Source organism: Scyliorhinus torazame, chromosome 2, assembly GCF_047496885.1.
Source record: "Scyliorhinus torazame isolate Kashiwa2021f chromosome 2, sScyTor2.1, whole genome shotgun sequence".
Classification (NCBI taxonomy): Eukaryota; Metazoa; Chordata; class Chondrichthyes; order Carcharhiniformes; family Scyliorhinidae; genus Scyliorhinus; species Scyliorhinus torazame.
Window position 1 is genome coordinate 373,876,953 of NC_092708.1, and position 22,045 is coordinate 373,898,997.

Consider the following 22,045-nt stretch of genomic DNA (forward strand, 5'->3'; position numbering starts at 1 on the left):
GGGGGAAACAGTCACGCTTAATAAAGCCTCATCGACTTCACTCTATTCGTCTCTCGGAGTCTTTGTGCGCTACAACCACTACTTGAGCTCTCCAGGGACTGTTGCTCGCATTCGATGACCCCTTCCCCCAGCAGCCTTTGGACCTCTGGCCTGATGAAGGTCCAGTCCTGGGCACTGTACCGCCTGCTCCTGGTGGCGACGGGTTTGCAATCTGGGGTGAGGTTCGCAAACAGGGAAGGCGGGTCGACCTTAAGGGTCGCGAGGCCGCAGACAGTAAGAGGAGGTATAGGGCCGCCGAATTTAAAGGTCAGGCTTTTCAAATGGCATTGGAAGTCCAGCCCCAGGAGGGTAGCCGCGCAGAGGTGCGGCAGGACATACAGGTGGAAATTGTTGAATTTCCTGCCTTGGACAGTGAACAGCGCCTTACCATGTCAGGGTGAACAAAGCTTTCCGTTCTCCCAGAGTCAATCAGGCAATTCGTCTCGTGGCCGTTGATGAACACCGTCATTGTAGCTGTTGCGAGTGTCCGGGGTCGACTTTGGTCCAGTGTCACCGAGGCCAGATGAAGCGGTTGCGAGTTCTGATCGGGCAGCGTGTAGTCGGCCGTGCTGGAGGCCTGGGGCCCAATCCAAGATGGCGTCACCCATGGGTCGCACATGGTGTCCGGGGATGAACAAGATGGCAGCGGCAATGGACAAAATGGCGGCGCCCACCCGTCCAGCGTGGTGTCCGGGGGGCAAGATGGCCACGCCTGTGGGTCGCACGTGGCCCTAGGATAGGGGGGGTGGCGGTGAGCACTGGCCGGTCGGGGCCTGAAGGGGGGGTTGCCGCGGCTCTCTGGAGTTGCTGGAGACCGCGGCCATGGGGCGGGCCAGGCAGACCCCCACAAAGTGGCCCTTCTTGCCGCACCCTTTGCAGGTGGCGGTGCGGGCCGGGCAGCGCGGGCGGGGATGATTCGCCTGCCCGCAGAAGAAATAGCGGGGCCCGGCGGCGTTAGCGGGCCGTCTCGTAGCGCAGGCCTGCGGGGTCAGGGGGAAGGTCTGTGGGGCTGCCGCTGCGGGGTGCCACGCAGCCCAGGGGGCCGCCGCACGGTTGGGCGCATAGGACTGTGCGTTTTTGTAGGCAACGTCCATGGACCCTGCCAGGGCCCGTGCCTCTCTAAGTCCCAGGATGTCCCTTTCTAGGAGTCTTCGGCGGATATCTGAGGAACTCATACCTGCTACGAAAGCACCCCTGATTAAAAGCTCCGTGTGCTCGCTCCCCGAAACTTGCGGGCAGCCACAGTTTTGGCCCAGCACCAGTAGCGCCCGGTAGAAATCTTCCAACAATTCCCCGGGGCTTTGCCGTCTAGTTGCAAGCATGTGACGTGCGTAGACCTGATTTACAGGGCGGATATAATGTCCTTCTAGCAGTTCGATCGATCGCGGCATCATAGTTCTCCGCCTCCTCGATAAGGGGGTAGATCCCAGGGCTGACCCTTGAGCGCAGGAGATGCATTTTCTGTCCTTCTGAGGGGGTGCCTCTGGCCGTATTGAGGTAGCCTTTAAAGCACGCCAGCCAGTGTTTAAATATTGCAGCCGAGTTCTCCGCCTGGGGGCTGAGTTGAAGGCACTCCGGTTTGATTCGGAGATCCATCCTTCCAGCTTAAGTCTAGTAGATTAAATTGATGCGCGATCAATTACACTCAAGACGAAGTGATTTCATAACTGAAGGCTTTAATCTACTAGAACTTGTTCCCCAGCAGCTTCGATACAGAAAGTGAAGGCTGCTGGGACGGCACCGTCTCTTATACTCCCTCCGCCTGTCAGGGCGGAGCTACGTACAACAGCCAATGGTAGACTCCTGGGTCTAACCAATGGTCATCAGCCTCTTAGGTACCGCAATACCTGGTACTACCACACCAGCATTCTACCCTTTCCCCCAACCCCTGCCCCCCCAACCCCCCACCCAACATTACTCCCCATCCCTTCCCCCTTCAAGCTACAGATAACCAACCCGCCCAGCTCCAAAAAGCGCCCTTCCCAATCCCCCACCCCAAAGAAAGCCCAGTCAACCTAGGCTAGTTTCTTTACCCCACAAACAAAACAGGAAACACGCCCTCCCTCTCAGGTAAGCAGTCGCAGCCCTCTCCCCACTTTGCTCCCGTTTACTAGCATACCTGCTAGCAGGATGACCCCCACTTGGGGATCAAGAAAAGAACCAAACAACAAAAAATCAAACACCCCCTTTTCCCAATCCCTCATCAAATACTGGGAAGAAAGAACCCGCATCTTCCGTCGATGAAACAAGCAATCCCATACTACCATGGGGAGGAAAAAAAATGTAAAACAAAATAGCAAAAACGCAGAAAAAGGCAAGAAACATGAACATGTAGCTTTCAAAACTCCATCACATCCAACAACCACAATCAGATCTCTCCCAGTCCATTTTTCCTCACAAAGTAATTTGTTTCCTCCAGCATATTACAATAATGGTCTCTGTTCCTTGAACAATCGAGCCAGGTACACCACTCTGAACTGCAGCTTGCACTTGTAGAGCGCCACCTTGGCCTTCTTGAACCCAGTTCATTTTGCCAGTTCTGCCTCGATGTCTTGATAAACTCGGATGGGATCGCCTGAACCGAATCTCCTGGTCATCCACCTTGACATTCAATACCTTTTGGGCCTCCACCAACAACACCACTTCTGACTCCAAAGACGTTTTCCAGTCACTCTGGTCTGTGACCGCCTCCTCCACCTCCCAAATCGTCGTGGCCTGCGATTCCAACCACTGCTCCACCCTATCCAAATCACGCGAATGGGTCTCACTGCCACCTCAATCACTTTGGACAGGTCCTCCAACATTGCTTCTGGAACTCCCCCACAAGTTTTGTTTGCACTGAGTGCTGAATTTGGTGCATTTGAGTGCGATAGTGAGAGTTCGGTGACCGAGGGAGTTAGGTGAGGAGGGAGTAAGGCGCTCCTTTCATTTTGTTTCCGACATTTCCGCAAAGAGTGCGAAGAGAGCCAGGAGTTTACAGAAAGTGTAGCTGACTGGGAGCAGGGTCGGTGGGCGGAGATCTAGTTAGTCCACAGGGCAGCTATATTCTGTCAGGTAAGAGGGGATGGAGGCTAGGCCAGTTACATGCTCCTCCTGTAGGATGTGGGTGGTGAGGGATACCACCGGTGTCCCCACTGACTATACCTGCGGGAAGTGCACCCAACTTCAGCTCCTCAAAGACCGTGTTAGGGAACTGGAGCTGAAGCTGGATGAACTTCGGATCATCCGGGAGGCAGAGGGGGTGATTGAGAAGAGTTACAAGGAGGTAACCACACCCAAGGTACAGGACAAGAATAGCTGGGTTACAGTCAGGGGGAAAAAAACAAACAGGCAGAAAGTGCAGGGATCCCTCGTGGCCGTTCCCCTTCAAAACAAGTATACCGTTTTGGATGCTGTTGGGGGGGATGACCTACCGGGGGAAGGCCCTAGCGGCCAGGTCTCTGGCACTGAGTCTGGCTCTGGGGCTCAGAAGGGAAGGGGGGAGAATAGTAAAGCAATAGTTGTAGGAGATTCAATGGTTAGGGGAATAGATAGGAGATTCTGTGGTCGCGAGCGAGACTCCCGGAAGGTATGTTGCCTCCCGGGTGCCAGGGCCAGGGATGTCTCGGATCGTGTCTTCAGGATCCTTAAGGGGGAGGGGGAGCAGCCAGAAGTCGTGGTGCACATTGGTACCAACGACATAGGTAGGAAAAGGGGTGTGGAGGTAATAAACAAGTTTAGGGAGTTAGGCTGGAAGTTAAAAGCCAGGACAGACAGAGTTGTCATCTCTGGTTTGTTGCCGGTGCCACGTGATAGCGAGGCTAGGAATAGGGAGAGAGTGCAGTTGAACACGTGGCTGCAGGAATGGTGTAGGAGGGAGGGCTTCAGGTATTTGGATAATTGGAGCGCATTCTGGGGAAGGTGGGACCTGTACAAGCAGGACAGGTTGCATCTGAACCAGAGAGGCACCAATATCCTGGGAGGGAGGTTTTCTAGTACTCTTCGGGAGGGTTTAAACTAATTTGGCAGGGGAATGGGAACCGGATTTGTAGTCCAGCAACTAAGGTAGCCGATATTCAGGACGCCAAAGCGTGTAATGAGGCAGTGGGGAAGGGAACACTGACAAAGGAGAGTACTTGCAGGCACGGAGAGGGGTTGAAGTGTGTATACTCCAACGCAAGAAGCATCAGGAATAAGGTGGGTGAACTTAAGGCATGGATCGGTACTTGGGACTACGATGTGGTGGCCATCACGGAAACTTGGATAGAAGAGGGGCAGAAATGGTTGTTGGAGGTCCCTGGTTATAGATGTTTCAATAAGATTAGGGAGGGTGGTAAAAGAGGTGGGGGGGTGGCATTATTAATTAGAGATAGTATAACAGCTGCAGAAAGGCAGTTCGAGGAGTATCAGCCTACTGAGGTAGTATGGGTTGAAGTCAGAAATAGGAAAGGAGCAGTCACCTTGTTAGGAGTTTTCTATAGGCCCCCCAATAGTAGCAGAGATGTGGAGGAACAGATTGGGAAACAGATTTTGGAAAGGTGCAGAAGTCATAGGGTAGTAGTCATGGGCGACTTTAACTTCCCAAATATTGAGTGGAAACTCTTTAGATCAAATAGTTTGGATGGGGTGGTGTTTGTGCAGTGTGTCCAGGAAGCTTTTCTAACGCAGTATGTAGATTGTCCGACCAGAGGAGGGGCAATATTGGATTTAGTACTGGGTAATGAGCCAGGGCAAGTGATAGATTTGTTAGTGGGGGAGCATTTTGGAGATAGTGACCACAATTCTGTGACTTTCACTTTAGTAATGGAGAGGGATAGGTACGTGCAACAGGGCAAGGTTTACAATTGGGGGAAGGGTAAATACGATGTTGTCAGACAAGAATTGAAGTGCATAAGTTGGGAACATAGGCTGGCAGGGAAGGACACAAATGAAATGTGGAACTTGTTCAAGGAACAGGTGCTACGTGTCCTTGATATGTATGTCCCTGTCAGGCAGGGAAGAGATGGTCGAGTGAGGGAACCATGGTTGACAAGAGAGGTTGAATGTCTTGTTAAGAGGAAAAAGGTGACTTATGTAAGGCTGAGGAAACAAGGTTCAGACAGGGCATTGGAGGGATACAAGATAGCCAGGAGGGAACTGAAGAAAGGGATTAGGAGAGCTAAGAGAGGGCATGAACAATCTTTGGCGGGTAGGATCAAGGAAAACCCCAAGGCCTTTTACACATATGTGAGAAATATGAGAATGACTAGAGCGAGGGTAGGTCCGATCAAGGACAGTAGCGGGAGATTGTGTATTGAGTCTGAAGAGATAGGAGAGGTCTTGAACGAGTACTTTTCTTCTGTATTTACAAATGAGAGGGGCGATATTGTTGGAGAGGACAGTGTGAAACAGATTGGTAAGCTCGAGGAAATACTTGTTAGGAAGGAAGATGTGTTGGGCATTTTGAAAAACTTGAGGATAGACAAGTCCCCCGGGCCTGACGGGATATATCCAAGGATTCTATGGGAAGCAAGAGATGAAATTGCAGAGCCGTTGGCAATGATCTTTTCGTCCTCACTGTCAACAGGGGTGGTACCAGGGGATTGGAGAGTGGCGAATGTCGTGCCCCTGTTCAAAAAAGGGACTAGGGATAACCCTGGGAATTACAGGCCAGTTAGTCTTACTTCGGTGGTAGGCAAAGTAATGGAAAGGGTACTGAAGGATAGGATTTCTGAGCATCTGGAAAGACACTGCTTGATTAGGGATAGTCAGCACGGATTTGTGAGGGGTAGGTCTTGCCTTACAAATCTTATTGAATTCTTTGAGGAGGTGACCAAGCATGTGGATGAAGGAAAAGCAGTGGATGTAGTGTACATGGATTTTAGTAAGGCATTTGATAAAGTTCCCCATGGTAGGCTTATGCAGAAAGTAAGGAGGCATGGGATAGTGGGAAATTTGGCCAGTTGGATAACGAACTGGCTAACCGATAGAAGTCAGAGAGTGGTGGTGGATGGCAAATATTCAGCCTGGATCCCAGTTACCAGTGGCGTACCACAGGGATCAGTTCTGGGTCCTCTGCTGTTTGTGATTTTCATTAATGACTTGGATGAGGGAGTTGAAGGGTGGGTCAGTAAAATTGCAGATGATACGAAGATTGGTGGAGTTGTGGATAGTAAGGAGGGCTGTTGTCGGCTGCAAAGAGACATAGATAGGATGCAGAGCTGGGCTGAGAAGTGGCAGATGGAGTTTAACCCTGAAAAGTGTGAGGTTGTCCATTTTGGAAGGACAAATATGAATGCGGAATACAGGGTTAACGGTAGAGTTCTTGGCAATGTGGAGGAGCAGAGAGATCTTGGGGTCTATGTTCATACATCTTTGAAAGTTGCCACTCAAGTGGATAGAGCTGTGAAGAAGGCCTATGGTGTGCTCGCGTTCATTAACAGAGGGATTGAATTTAAGAGCCGTGAGGTGATGATGCAGCTGTACAAAACTTTGGTAAGGCCACATTTGGAGTACTGTGTACAGTTCTGGTCGCCTCATTTTAGGAAGGATGTGGAAGCTTTGGAAAAGGTGCAAAGAAGATTTACCAGGATGTTGCCTGGAATGGAGAGTAGGTCTTACGAGGAAAGGTTGAGGGTGCTAGGCCTTTTCTCATTAGAACGGAGAAGGATGAGGGGCGACTGGATAGAGGTTTATAAGATGATCAGGGGAATAGATAGAGTAGACAGTCAGAGACTTTTTCCCCGGGTGGAACAAACCATTACAAGGGGACATAAATTTAAGGTGAAAGGTGGAAGATATAGGAGGGATATCAGAGGTAGGTTCTTTACCCAGAGAGTAGTGGGGGCATGGAATGCACTGCCTGTGGAAGTAGTTGAGTCGGAAACATTAGGGACCTTCAAGCAGCTATTGGATAGGTACATGGATTACGGTTAAATGATATAGTGTAGATGTATTTGTTCTCAAGGGCAGCACGGTAGCATTGTGGATAGCACAATTGCTTCACAGCTCCAGGGTCCCAGGTTCGATTCCGGCTTGGGTCACTGACTGTGCGGAGTCTGCACGTCCTCCCCGTGTCTGCGTGGGTTTCCTCCGGGTGCTCCGGTTTCCTCCCACAATCCAAAGATGTGCAGGTTAGGTGAATTGGCCAATGATAAATTGCCCTTAATGTCCAAATTGCCCTTGGTGTTGGGTGAAGGTGTTGAGTGTGGGTAGGGTGCTCTTTCCAAGAGCCGGTGCAGACTCAAAGGGCCGAATGGCCTCCTTCTGCACTGTAAATTCAATGATAATCTATGATTAATCTAGGACAAAGGTTCGGCACAACATCGTGGGCCAAAGGACCTGTTCTGTGCTGTATTTTCTATGTTCTATGTTCTATGTAAGTATTTCCACTAACTTCTCCATTGCCCATTGGGAAGGCACATCGATGACACGGAGGCTATGGGTCCTGAGAATATTCCGGCAATAGTACCGAAGGCTTGTGTTGCAGAGTGTGCCGTACCCCTAGCCAAGCTCTTCAAGTGCCACTTGATAGCACTGTTGAAGACCCCTTTCACCACTTTACTGATGATGGAGAGTAGACTGATGGAGCGGTAATTGGCTGGATTGGATTTGTCCTGCTTTTTGTATACAGGGGATACACAGGGCAATTTTCCACATTTCCAGATGCCCATATTGTAGTTGTACTTGAAGAGTTTGGCCTTTGTAGTATCTAGTGCCTTCAACCAATTCAATGAAGAATGCAAGAGGGCATGCCAAGAGCAGCACCAGACATACTTAAAAAGGAAGTGTCAACCTGGTGAAACTATAACACAGGTCTAATTGTGTGCCAAACATCATAAGCAGCAAGTAATAGACAGAGCTAAGCAATTTCACAACTAACAGATTCAGGGTGCGAGATATAGGAGGGATGTCCGAGGTGGGTTCTTTACTCAGAGAGTGGTTAGGGTGTGGAATGGACTGCCTGCTGTGATAGTGGAGTCGGACACTTTAGGAACTTTCAAGCGGTTATTGGATAGGCAAATGGAGCACACCAGAATGACAGGGAGTGGGATAGCTTGATCTTGGTTTCGGACAATGCTCGGCACAACATCGAGGGCCGAAGGGCCTGTTCTGTGCTGTACTGTCCTATATTCTATGCTAACAGATCAGACGTAAACTCTGCAGTCCTGCCACAACCAGCCGTGAATGGTGGTGGACAATTAAACAACTCACTGGAGAAGGAGGCTCCACAAATATCCCCATCCTCAATAATGGAGGTGCCCAGCACATCAGAGCAAAAGATAAGGCTGAAGCACTTGCTATAATCTTCAGCCAGAAGTGCTGAGTGGATGATCCATCTCGGTCTCCTCCAGAGGTCCCCAGCATCACAGATGCCAGTCTTCAGTCAATACGACATGGACAACATTCAGCATTGAACAGATAAATGGCAAGTAAGATAATTGCACAAATGTCAGGTAATGATCATGTCCAACAAGGGAGCATCTAACCATATCACCTTGATATTCAATGGTATGACCATCTCTGAGTTCTGCATCAGCAACATCCTAAGCTTCACCACTGAATAAAAAATTAACTGGACAAGCTGAACAAATACAGTTGTTACAAATGCAGGTGAGAGGTTTGCTTGGGAATTCTATGGCAAATATCCCAACTCTTGGTTCCTTAATCCTGTCCATTGCGTAGGGGGCATAAGTCAGGGAACTGTCTGGGTGAGTGCAGTTCCAAAAACACTCAAGAAGCTTAACACAACCCTGAATAAAGCAGCCTGCTTGATGGACACCGACTCCACCATCTTAACCATTTAATCCCTCACAAGTGGCTGCAATGTATACCATCTACAAATGCACTGCAATAACTTGCCATAGCTATTTTGACAGCAACTTCCAAACTCAGAACCGTTGGCACTTAGAAGGGCAACGGCAAGAGGTGCATGGCAATACCATCACCTGCAAATTCCTCTAAGTCACACACCATCCTGACTTGGAAACATCACCATCCTGACTTGGAAACATATCACTTTCACTGTTGCTGCGTAAAAACCTTTAAACTCTCTCCCTAATAGCCCTGTGGTTGTACCTATACTATGTGGATTGCAGCAGTTCAAGAAGGCTGCTCACCACCACCTTCCAAAGGTCATTTAGGGATGGGCAATGAATCGCTTCATGGCCTTTTGGCTCAGATCAAGTGTAGTATCTGTTCTTATCAGTTTGGTACCTGATACGTCCCCTATCTGGGGACCAAATATTAAATTGATTTTTGGGACTCAGAGATGGTTCAGGGGCTTGCTCCTTCCGCTCCAAGCATTAACTTGGTCTGGCAGTGCTTCCAGGAATGGTGCCCTCACCCTGCTTTGGGGATGTAAAACAAAAGGGATGGGCAATGAATACAGGCCTTGTCAGCAGTGCTGACATCCCATAAATTAATTTTTTTCTAATTCTTTTTCGTCTTATTGCTACAGATTTCTGATTCTGGATTTTTATGCATCTTCCCCATACATTTCTTTCGACACACCGACAGCAGCAAAGTCTTTGGTTTTCTGGACCGTAATTAATTTCCCTAAATTCCACTGCTCTTGACTTTTCAACTTCTATAACCTGTTTCTTGCCAAACGCTTTCACTACAGCTTAATGTCTATTGCCTTATCTAGTCTCACTTATCTTGTTCTTTTTCTTTTAAAGTGCTTTAGGACACTTTCTACCCCTAATTAATGTTCATTATTGTAGATATGCCATTATTTATTCCCTTAGAATGTTCTCTAAATATTTTATTTAATATGGTTGTCAGAGTCTTAGGTTTATAATTCCCAGAATTTTCAGTTTTCAGGCACCATTCCTGTTACCAATTAAGCTCTGAAGGAGCCCATTGGTTGATGCCTGATTTAAACCCACAAAACAAATGGGACGTTTTAACCTAAAAACTAATCTTCAAGAGAATAAATTAATTCAAATTACCTCCTTTGAGTACAGCACACAAGGTAGGTTTGACATCATACCACTGGTCGTATTCTGATGTAAATCCACTCCTGGTTACCAACAGATAAATACCTATACAGAAAAAAATAATAAGGATTAGTCAAGAAATACTGCAAAAGAATTTGTTTAAAAGATGCAGTCCACAATGTTTCATTTTTCATTTTCTGGAAGCATACGTAAAGAGAATAGAAGATAGAAAGAGTGAGACAGAAATCATGAGGAATTATTATTCAGTGATGTATATCTTAATGGGAAAACTGTGTGCCTGCTTGAGAAAGAGTACTTGGAACTACGATGTTGTGGCCATTCTGGAAACATGGGTTTCGCAGGGGCAGGAATGGTTGTTAGATGTTCCGGGGTTTAAATGTTTTAAGAAGAATAGGGAGGGAGGTAAAAGAGGAGAGGGAGTGGCACTGTTAATTAGGGAGTGCACCACAGCTGTAGAAAAGGAGGTAGTCGAGGAGGGTTTTTCTACTGAGTCAGTAGGGGTGGAAGTCAGAAACAAGAAAGGAGCAGTCACTTTATTGGGAGTGTTCTATAGACCTCTCAATAGCAGCAGAGAGATGGAGGAACAGATTGGGCGGCAGATCTTGGAAAGGTGCAGAAGTAAGAGAGTTGTTGTCATGGGTGATTTCAACTTCCCCAAATTGACAGGAACCTCCTTAGTGCAAATGGTTTGGATGGAGCAGATTTTGTCAGATGTGTCCAGGAAGGATTCCTGACTCAATATGTAGATAGGCCGACTAGGGGGAAGGCCATATTGGATTTGGTGCTTGGCAACGAACCAGGCTAAATGTCAGATGTCTCGGTGGGAGAGCATTTCAGTGACAGCGACCACAACTCCTTGACCTTTACCATAGTCATGGAGAGGGACAGGAACAGATAGTATGGGAAGGCATTTAATTGGGGGAGCGGAAATTATACTGCTAATAGACAGGAACTGAGGAGCATAAATTGGGAACAGTTGTTCTCAGGGAAATGCACAACAGTAATGTGGGGGTTGTTTAAGGAGCATGTGCTGCGAGTGCTGGATAGTTTTGTCCCACTGAGACAAGGAAGGAACGGTAAGGTGAAGGATGCTTAGATGACAAGAGAAGTGGAGCTTCCAGTCAAGAGGAAGATGGAAGCTTACGTAAGGTTGAGGAAGCAAGGATCTGGCACAGCTCTAGAGGGTTACAAGGTAGCCAGGAAGGAACTCAAAATTGGACTTAGGAGAGCTAGAAGGGGACATGAAAAAGCCCTAGTGGGAAGGATTAGGGAAAAACCCCAAGGCGTTCTACACTTATGTGAGAAATAAGAGGATGATCAGAGTGAGTGTAGGGCTGATCAGGGATAGTGGAGGGAACTTGTGCCTAGAGTCTGAGGAGATAGGGGAGGCCCGAAATGAATATTTTGCTTCAGTATTCACTAGAGAGAGGGACCTTATTGCTCATCAGAACAGTGTGAACCAGGTTAATAGACTCAAATAGGTTGCTATCAAGAAGGAGGATGTGCTGGAAATTTTGAAAAGCATCAGGATAGATAAGCCCCCTGGGCCAGAAGGGATATACCCAAGGTTACTACGAGAAGCGAGGGAGGAGATTGCTGCACCATTGCCGATGATCTTTGCATCTTCACTCTCACTGGAGTAGTACCGATGATTGGAGGAAGGCGAATGTTGTTCCCCTGTTCAAGAAAGGGAATAGGGAAAGCCCTGGGAATTACAGACCAGTCAATCAGACTTAAGTCTGTGGTGAACAAAATACTGGAAAGGATTCTGAGAGATGGGATTTATGATTATTTAGAAAAACATAGTTTGATTAAAGATAGTCAGCATGGCTTTGTGAGGGCAGGTCATGCCTCACAAGCCTCAATGAATTCTTTGAGGATGTGACAAGACATATTGATGAAGGTTGGGCAGTGGATGTGATGTATATGGATTTCAGTAAGACATTTGATAAGGTTCCCCATGGCAGGCTCATTCAGAAAGTCAGGGGGATGGGATACAGGGAAATTTGGCTGTCCAGATACAGAATTGGCTGGCCAAAAGAAGTCAGCGAGTGGATGGAAAGTATTCCGCCTGGAGGTCGGTGACCAGTGGTGTCCCGCAGGGATCTGTTCTGGGACCTCTGCTCTTTGTGTTTTTTATAAATGACTTGGATGAGGAAATGGAACGGTGGTTTAGTAAGTTTGCCGATGACACAATGGTTGGTGGAGTTGTAGATAGTGTCGAGGCCTGTTGCAGGTTACAACAGGACATTGACAGGATGCAGAGCTGGGCTGAGAAGTGGCAGATGGAGTTCAGCCTAGATAAACGTGGTGATTCATTTTGGAAGGTCAAATTTGAATGCTGAATACAGAGATAAAGGCAGGATTCTTGGAAGTGTGGAGGAACAGCGGGATCTTGGGGTCCACGTACATAGATCCCTCAAAGTTGCCATCCAGGTTGTTAGGGTTGTTAAGAAGGCATATGGTGTGTTGGCTTTCATTAACAGGGGGATTGAGTTTAAGAGCTGCAAGGTTTTGCTGCAGCTTTATAAAACCCTGGTTAGACCACACTTGGAATATTGTGTCCAGTTCTGATCGCCTTATTATAGGAAGGATGTGGATGCTTTGGAGAGGGTGCAGAGGAGATTTACCAGGATGCTGCCTGGACTGGAGGGCATGTCTTATGAAGAAAGGTTGAGGGAGTTAGGGCTTTTCTCACTGGAGCGAAGAAGGAAGAGAGGTGACTTGATAGAGGCGTACAAGATGATGAGAGGCATGGATAGAGTGGATAGCCAGAGACTTTTCCCCAGGGCAGAAATGGCTGTCACGAAGGGGCATAATTTTAAGGTGATTGGAGGAAGGTATAGGGGAGATGTCAGAGGTAGGTTCTTTACACAGAGAGTGGTGGGTGCATGGAGTGCACTGCCAGCGGAGGTGGTGGAGTCAGAGTCATTAAGTATAGTTAAGCAACTCTTGGACAGGCATGGACCGTAGTAAATTGAAGGGGTGTAGGTTAGGTTGATCTTAGATTAGGATAAATGGTCGGCACAACATCATGGGCTGAAGGGCCTGTACTGTGCTGTACTGTTCTATGTTCTATGTGAGTACACACATCTGTGGAAGACAGTGACAGGAAATATGAATCGGATTGAGAACAAGAAGCAAAAGCAATAAAAATATACTTTATAATATTACCTTGTGCTACATGATGTAACTATCATGTCATTATAAACAGCATAGCTCTGACTGAATGCCAAATCATGAGGTTAACTCGTCATTTCAGTCTTTACTGTTTTTGAGAAATTACTATGTGCAAAATGGCTTTTATGTTTTTCTGCATCAGGCGTTTCAAAATAGTTCATTGTGTGAAGCAATTTTAAGACATTTGTTAGGCTCGTGATAAAGCACTAGATATTAACTATCCAAATAGAACAATTCTCTTCAAATAAAATCTCTCACTGATCAATAGAATCTGCAGAATCCCTTTAGTGCAGAAGAAGGCAATTTGGTCCATCGAGTCTGAACCGACCTCTGAAAGGGCCCCATACCGAGGCTCACTCCCCCACACTACCCGTAATCCCACCTACCTGTACATCTTTCAACAGTAAAAGGTAATTTTACCATGGCCAATCCATCTAACCGGCACATCTTTGGGAGGAAACCGTAGCACCGATAGGAAACCCACACACCCAGGGGGAGAGCATGCAAACTCTACACAGGCAGTCGCCAAAGGCCGGAATTGAACCCAGGTCCCTGGCGCTGTAAGGCAGCAGCACTAACTACTGTGTCACCATGCTCTTGTAACACTTGAATATAAGATTTTCATTACCTGGCACAAAATCACAGAGTTTGGCAAATTATACCATCCTTAAAATGTGTAAAGGATAGTGAACTAGCTGCACACATCAACTATATATGCCTTGTCTAACTATATTTGAGTACAGACAATATCCACTACCTCTGATGTAAAATGTGTGATTTATATAACACATTGATTCAAAACAACTGCAATCTATGTACCTGTATTAGGCATTTCATGGCTGCTCAACAGAGGTGCAATAATCCCCACGTCAGAAGCACAAAGCCGACTTGCAGCTAATAGGGTATGTGCAACTTGTAGAACTGGAAGTACTTCAGATGCACCAACTTCTACACCAATTCTCCACTGCAAGAGAGGTTCTATAAGAACACAATGGTAAAAGGAAAATACACCAGGACTGTTGTTAAATATGGTATTTTGTCCTGAAACTTTATAGATATAATTTTACAAGGCACAGCTACTGACAGAACCTCACGAGTCATGAACGCCAGTTGGAAACAAGAGAATAACATTAAAACCCAATTCTCTGTCTCCCAACAGATTTCCAGACAGTGCAATCCAGATCCTAAACATTCACTGCATAAAAAGTATTCCTCAAGTCACCTTTGGTTCTTTTACAATTTATCTTACCAGGATTTTCTAGTTCTCAACCCCTTTTTTATTCTTTCATGGGATGTGAGCAATACTCCAGCACATGATGCCCATTTCTCATGGCCCTCGAGAAAGTAGCCACCTTTTGAACACTTCAGAGCATCTGGCATAGGTTCATCCACAAGTAAGGGATACCAAAATATTGACTCAGTGATTCTGAATGAATACCATTATATTTGCAAGTTTGGATTTGGATTTGTTTATTGTCAAGTGTACTGAGGTACAGTGAAAAGTATTTTTCTGCAAGCAGCTCAAACAGATAAAGATTAGTCTGATTATAAGAGATGTAAAAAGAGGATCTGTTTGGGAGAGCTTGCAGAGAGTCGCCACGCTCCGGCGCCATCTTGCCTGTCAGGATGGTACATGGCTTGGAGGGGAACTTGAGGGTGGTGTTCCCATGCGTCTGCTGCCTTTTTCTTCTAGATACTAGGGGTCATAGTTTCGGAAGGTGCCATTGAAGAAGCCCTGGTGAGCTGTTGCATCTTGTTTATGGTATACACTACTGGAACCATGTGTCAGTGGTAGAGCGAGTGAATATTGAAGTTAGTGGTTGGAATAATGATCAAGCTAGCTACTTTATGTTATTGATTTCAAAATCAGTAGTTTTAGTGTGACTATCATTTTGTAGTTTAATTTAATATGTTCTTAAGCATTTTTTGCTAAAATTGATGGAAGCCATTTTAATAATATCGAACTAGTATTATAGGAAATCAGGCATATTAGTTAAGTAGACATCCTTAATTGGGAGACAATTAAAGAATAAATAATTCATTAATAGATATTTTAGAAAGGCCGGAAATGTAATTTGGAACACAAATGTTTATAACGTCCATAATTATCAGCATATTATTAACACTTGATGTAGATTTAGATTTATTGCCACATTTACCAAGGTACAGTGAAAATTATTGTTCTGCGCAAGTGCAGGCAGATTGTTCCATGCATGAACAAAAACATAGGACATACAATAAATACACAATGTAAATACATAGATAAAGACATCGGGTGAAGCATACGGAGTATAGTGCCACAACAGTAGTGAAGATGTGTAGCGAGATCAGTTCAGTCCATAAGAGGGTCATTCACGAGTCTGGTAACAGCGGTGAAAAAGTTTTTTTTAAATCTATTGGTCTTAGCCCTTTGTAACTTCTGCCTGATGGAAGAGGTTGGAAGAGAGAGCAACCCGGGTTGGAAGGGTCTTTGATTATGCAGCCCGCTTTTCCAAGGCAGCGGAGGGGAAAAAGAAGAGTAAATGGATATGAGGTGGGTTTGCATGATGGACTGGGCTGTGTCCACGACTCTCTGTAGTTTCTTACGGTCTTGGGCCGAGCAGTTGCCATATAAAGCTGTGATGCAGCCGCTAGGAAGCTTTCTATGGTGCGTCTTTAAAAAGTGGTAAGAGTCAATGCAGACATGCCGAATTTCCTTAGTTTCCTGAGGAAGTATAGGCGCTGTTGTGTTTTCTTGGTTGTGGTATCGATGTGGGTAGCTCAGGACAGATTGTTGTGATGTGTACACCTAGGATTTTGAAGCTATCAACCATCTCCACCATAATCATAATTCAACGGCACCACTGATGTAGACAGGGGTGTGCACGACACTTCGCTTCCTGAAGTCGATGGCCAGTACTTTAGTTTTGCTGACATTGAGGGTGAGATTGTTGATGTTGCATCATGCCATTAGGTCCTCTATTTCCCTCCTGGAGCTGACTCATCCTTGTTTGAGATCCGACCCACTAGTCACGTCATCAGCAAACTTGTAGATGGAGTTGGAGCTGGATTTTGCCACACATTCGTGCGTGTATAAGGAGTATAGTGATAGCTAAGTATGCAGCCTGGTGGGCCCCCGGTATTGAGGTTTATCGTGGAGGTGAAATTGTTGTTTATCCTTACTGATTGTGGTCTATGGGTTCAGGAAGTCAAGGATCCAGCTGCAGAGAGAGGAGCCAAGGATTATGAATACAGACATTTAAAGTGTGTGAGAGAAAAGATTAATGTGTGTTTCTCAGGCCACAGAATAAAGAGATCACATGAATGTTAACCTTGACTATGAGAAGGACTGAATAGGCCATTGTCGCAACTCCAGACAGCCAATTATTGGTCGAGACCCAAGCCTACCTCAACATAAGAGATATAGGGCGTGATTTAACGGAAAAGTTTCTAAGTGTGATAGCGAGCGGGAACAGCGGGTGTTTGCCGATGGCCGACCTGGAGAGGCCGCCACCGTTATCCAACGTTAATTCGGGCACTTTATGACGCCCTACGGGCTGGAAATGACTGCCCTGCCAGCTAATTCACCTGGACCGGACTCGGCATCTCCCCGCGAACAAGGGACAGCAGCTCTTGAACCAATCCCGCAGAGCAAACCCTAGACAGCACGCAGCCATGCCACCGCGTTTCAGTGATGTCAACTTGGCCCAACGGTTGAACGCGTTGGAGTCCAGACGGGATACCCTGTTCCCTGAGGGGGTCGAACGGTCAGCCACAGGGCAGCCAGTGTCGTCTAGGGTGCAGTGGCGGCGGCCATCAGCACGAGGGGGACCGCCGCCGTGTGCCATGAGAAGCTAAACGGGTGAGTTGGCATTGACTCCCTGGCACCGGTCCCGCTTTCCACCTCCGGCTGTCCCCACGCCCGACAGAACAGCGGTTGGCACCGCATCACAACACACCATCCCCAGCACAATAACGCAGCCGTGCCTCTGCGCACCCTGGCACCCACCTGTGTATCTTACCCATGCTCAGTGGCAGTGCCCACCTCTGACGGCGCCATAACACCCACCCCACGAGACATGAAGTGTGCGGCTCACAATGTCCTTTCTTTGTCCTTGCAGGAGATGTTGGCCCACAACAGATGGCAAAGGGCCCAAATAGGTGGCGGGATGCTGGAAATCAGAGTCCTCACCTCCTACGAGGAGCAGGCCCTGAAGGTTTAGGGGGGTGGCCGAAGACAGATCGGTCACCGACATCGAACTTGGCCTGTGCCATAGAGGTGAGTATCCACCGGCCCCCACCCAGACCATCTGTCACATGTGTGTTCATGTCATACATAATGATTCTTCCCTCTCACTGACCACATGTCCTTTCTCCTGCAGGATCTCCAAGCGATGGCCCTGGCCCATCCGGGATGGGGTTGCAGCCCCCTACCGTCCAAGAGAACACCTCAGAGGAGAGCTCTGAGGATGCCACCACTGAGGTGTCACAGCTGTCATCCCCAAACCTACCAGTGCAGAGACTCACACCTCGGTGGGCGAAAGTAGTGGACAAGCTTCTGTGGCACAATCTGGTGAGCACCACACAGTTGTTGATGCACATCAGGCAGAGCCTGTCCTGGGGGGACAGCAGTTGGACCTCTGCTGGATCCCAGGACCCAGATGTCAAGCCTCTGGACCTTTTTAAACAGTTCCTTTGTTTACGAAAGATAGCAAGGATAATCCAGGGAACTGCAGGCCGGTGAGCCTTATGTCAGTGGTAGGGAAATTACTGGAGAGAATTCTTCGAGACAGGATCTACTCCCATTTGGAAGCAAATGGACGTATTAGCGAGAGGCAGCATGGTTTGTGAAGGGGAGGTCGTGTCTCACTAACTTGACAGAGTTTTTCGAAGAGGTCATAAAGATAATTGATGCGGGTAGGGCAGTGGATGTTGTCTATCTGGATTTCAGTAAAGCCTTTGACAAGGTCCCTCATGGCAGATTGGTACAAAAGGTGAAGTCACACGGGATCAGGGGTGAGCTGGCAAAATGGATACAGAACTGGCTGGGTCATAGAAGGCAGAGAGTAGCAATGGAAGGGTGCTTTAATGATTGGAGGGCTGTGACTAGTGGTGTTCCAGAGGGATCAGTGCTGGGACCTTTGCTGTTCGTAGTATAGATAAATGATTTGGAGGAAAATGTAACTGGTCTGATTAGTAAGTTTGCAGACGACACAAAGGTTGGTGGAATTGCGGATAGCGATGAGGACTGTCAGAGGATACAGCAGGATTTAGATTGTTTGGAGACTTGGGCGGAGAGATGGCAGATGGAGTTTAATCCGGACAAATGTGAGGTAATGCATTTTGGAAGGTCTAATGCAGGCAGGGAATATACAGTGAATGGTAGAATCCTCAAGAGTATTGACAGTTAGAGAGATCTAGGTGTACAGGTCCACAGGTCATTGAAAGGGGCAACACAGGTGGAGAAGGTAGTCAAGAAGGCATACGGCATGCTTGCCTTCATTGGACGGGGCATTGAGTATAAGAATTGGCAAGTCATGTTGCAGCTGTATAGAACCTTAGTTAGGCCACACTTGGAGTATAGTGTTCAATTCTGGTCGCCACACTACCAGAAGGATGTGGAGGCTTTAGAGAGGGTGCAGAAGAGATTTACCAGGTAGTTGCCTGGTATGGAGGGCATTAGCTATGAGGAACGGTTGAATAAACTCGGTTTGTTCTCACTGGAACGACGGAGGTTGAGGGGCGACCTGATAGAGGTCTACAAAATTATGAGGGGCATAGACAGAGTGGATAGTCAGAGGCTTTTCCCCGGGGTAGAGGGGTCAATTACTAAGGGGCATAGATTTAAGGTGCGAGGGCAAGGTTTAGGGGAGATGTACGAGGCAAGTCTTCTACACAGAGGGTAGTGAGTGCCTGGAACTCGCTGCCAGAGGAGGTGGTGGAAGCAGGGACAATAGTGACATTTAAGGGGCATCTTGACAAATACATGAATAGGATGGGAATAGAGGGATACGGACCCAGGAAGTGTAGAAGATTTTAGTTTAGACGGGCAGCATGCTCGGCACAGGCTTGGAGGGCCGAAGGGCCTGTTCCTCTGCTGTACTTTTCTTTGTTCGTTGTTATCCAGGAGCAGATGCATATGCTAATGTATGGCCCTAAAATTCAGAGGGGGATGTTGGCGACACTCTAGTGGGTCCATAGCCGATTGGAGGAGTCCCAATGGCTACAGGCACAGGAGGTGACAATGAGTGGCATCGAGGCCAACACTGGCAACCGCAGTGGAAAGCCTGGAGCACGATATCAGCAGCATAAGTAGTGATGTTCAACGCATTGCTCAATCAGTGACAGCCATGGTTGAGGGCCTGACAGCATGCCTGGTCACTGGGGAACGTGTCCCTGATGCAGGTGGACCCTGCCGAGGCACTGAAGAGCATGTCCCACTCTAGGTGGGCATTGCTGAGGGGCTGCAGATGTCCCACCTCACTGAGGAACGTGTCCCAGGTGCAGGTGGGGATTTGCGAGAGCATGGCCCGGTTGCAGAGGGGCATTGCTGAGGGCATGGACACCATGATGCAGACAATGGGGAGCCGCCTGGGCTGGCAGAGCAAGATAATGCACAAGCCTCTGCAACTGTCCACCCCCCTCCGTCCCAAGGTGACCCCCAGGGCCCTAACGACCAGAAAGAGGGAGCAGTGGAAGCCAAACTGCAGTCGCCCTCCAGTGAGACTAATCACCAGCTCTCTCGAGTCCCCCCTCCTGACAATGGCATGTCTTGGGGTCAGCGGCAGGACAGGGTGGCACGGCATGGCATGTGCCACTGGCAAGTCAGCCGGGTCCTCGGGCCCCACACCCTCCAGAGGTGGGCAGCAAAGGCCTCAGGGCGTGGTAAGCAGCAGGGTGCCTCCACCTATGATGGGCACCTTGGGGACACACCTAGATGTAGCGGACGAGAACGGAGGGCTAAGACGATTGAGGATCACTAAGAGGGCACAAAGTGGAGGGCATCATCGGTAGCTGGGGACAGTTAGGGTCATGATTGTAAACCATTAAACATCCTGGGCGCGATTCTCCACTCCCACGCCGGTTGGGAGAATCGCCTGGGCCGCCAAAATTTCCGGGGACGCCGGTCCGACGCCCTCCCGCGATTCTCCCAAGAGGCGGGAATGGCCCGGTCGAATTTCGCGGGCCGCAGGCCGGAGAATCGCCGAAGACACACAAAATGGCGATTCTCCGGAACCCCTGCTATTCTGAGGCCCGGATGGGCCGAGAGGCCAGGCCAAAACGGCGGATTCCCCCCGGCGCCATCCACACCTGGTCGCTGCAGTTGTGGGTGGTGCGTGAACGCTGGGGGGGCGGCCTGCCGGGGGGGATCCTGCACTGGGGCGTACCTCAGATGTGGGGTGGCCCGCGATCGGTGCCCACCGATCGTCGGGCCGTCCTCTCTGAAGGAGGAACTCCTTCCTTCCGCGGCCCTGCAAGATCCGTCCGCCATCTTCTTGCGGGGCGGATTTGGACAGGACGGCAACCACGCATGCGCGGGTTGGCGCCGGCCAACCCGCTCATGTGCGGATGACGTCCGTTATGCGGCGCCGGCCGCGTCATCTATTCGGCGCCGCTTTTACGTGGGCGACAAGGCCTGGCGCGGGTAGATGACGCGGCCCCGATACTGGCCCATTGTCAGGGCCTGAATCAGTCGGGACCGGGGCCGTTCCGCGCCGTCGTGAACCTCGACGGCGTTCACGACGGCGCGGCCACTTCGGCGTGGGGGTGGAGAATCCCACCCATTATGCTCGAGACATGTGAAGCCTGTCACATTATTCCGCACTGCGAACCAGCCTGCACCCATTCCCCGTTTGCCCTCCTCCCAGCTCCAGACCCCCAGCCACAGTGGCCCTAGATCTGCCACCCCTCCCAAGGCATTCCATATGCAAGTGTGAATGCGCTGGGAGCAGACAGACAGGACAGACATGAGTCAGACAATGGCCTAGATTGAGGTGCTCATCTCACAGCAGGTTATCATCACCCTCCAGCCTTATACATTGACCCACTGACAGTGTCGACACAGGCCCATCACCCTGGAGTGATGCAACACAGACACTGGGAGGGTGGAATAAGGCGATTGGTGGGGAAGGGGGTTGGCGGATTGGGCGGGGGGATGAGTGGGGGGGGGGGAAGATGGTGGGTGTGAAGGGGAGAGGGGGTGAGATGACAGACAAAACCACTGTCTAAGACAAGCAGGTGAGGTTGAGGACCTCCCTGGCCCTCGGACATTCCGGACCCATGCTGCTGCTGCCTGGCCTCCATCCTCTAGCTGCTCCTGCGGGTCGTCCCCGGGCTTCCCCTCCAGTCCCTCTTGGTCCTGCTCATCCTGGTCCTTCTCCTCTGATGAGGCCGCATGTTACTCCTCCTCCACCTCCAGCAAGATGCCCCGCTACTGTGCCAGGTTGTGGAGGGCACAGCAGACCACCACACAGCAGACGACACTCCATATGCCATCTTGTGCCAAAAGTGTGGCACTCGGCACACAGCAATGGAAACGTTTGTTCCAGGTGCGTTTTGTTGGCCCTTTTGCAAAACAGTGTTTTACGCGTCCTTCAATTCACTATATAAGATCAGTAAATGTAGTTGATGAGATAAATCCGACTAACAGTTCTTCATCAATCTCATTGCAACCATGGGCCAGAAGAGTCCGAATAAAAAAGATGAAAGTACAATTTCAGAAAAAAACGAAGCTAGTAAGAACTCTCCGAAACCATCAAAACCAGATGGAAATCGATGATGTTACTGAATAAATCATTATTACCTTGCGATTTTGACGCTAAAATGAGAGCCAACCTCCTCAGTCGGTCTGCTTTGTACAAGCTGAACGTGCAACTGAAAGTCGCTGATCAGCCAGGACTGCCGGTATATTACGGAACAGAAAAGGT

The 22,045-nt window shown here is 48.7% G+C and overlaps 1 protein-coding gene and 1 non-coding gene across 2 annotated transcripts in view; one reads left to right on the plus strand and one right to left on the minus strand.

The window, feature by feature from the left end:
* Nucleotides 1–9,153: 9,153 nt before the first annotated feature.
* Nucleotides 9,154–9,344, plus strand: LOC140408152 (U2 spliceosomal RNA). The gene has a single exon (XR_011940068.1). It is a non-coding gene; the product is annotated as a U2 spliceosomal RNA (small nuclear RNA).
* A 4,373-nt stretch (nucleotides 9,345–13,717) lies between these two features.
* Nucleotides 13,718–22,045, minus strand: part of LOC140407664 (cation channel sperm-associated auxiliary subunit beta-like) — a 57,308-nt gene continuing 48,980 nt past the window's right edge. Inside the window, exons 6-7 of the mRNA XM_072494996.1 lie at nucleotides 13,959–14,117; nucleotides 13,718–13,767 (exon numbers count right to left, since the gene is read on the minus strand). Of these exons, the coding sequence (XP_072351097.1) occupies nucleotides 13,718–13,767; nucleotides 13,959–14,117 (209 nt within the window). The remainder of the gene's footprint in view (nucleotides 13,768–13,958; nucleotides 14,118–22,045) is intronic.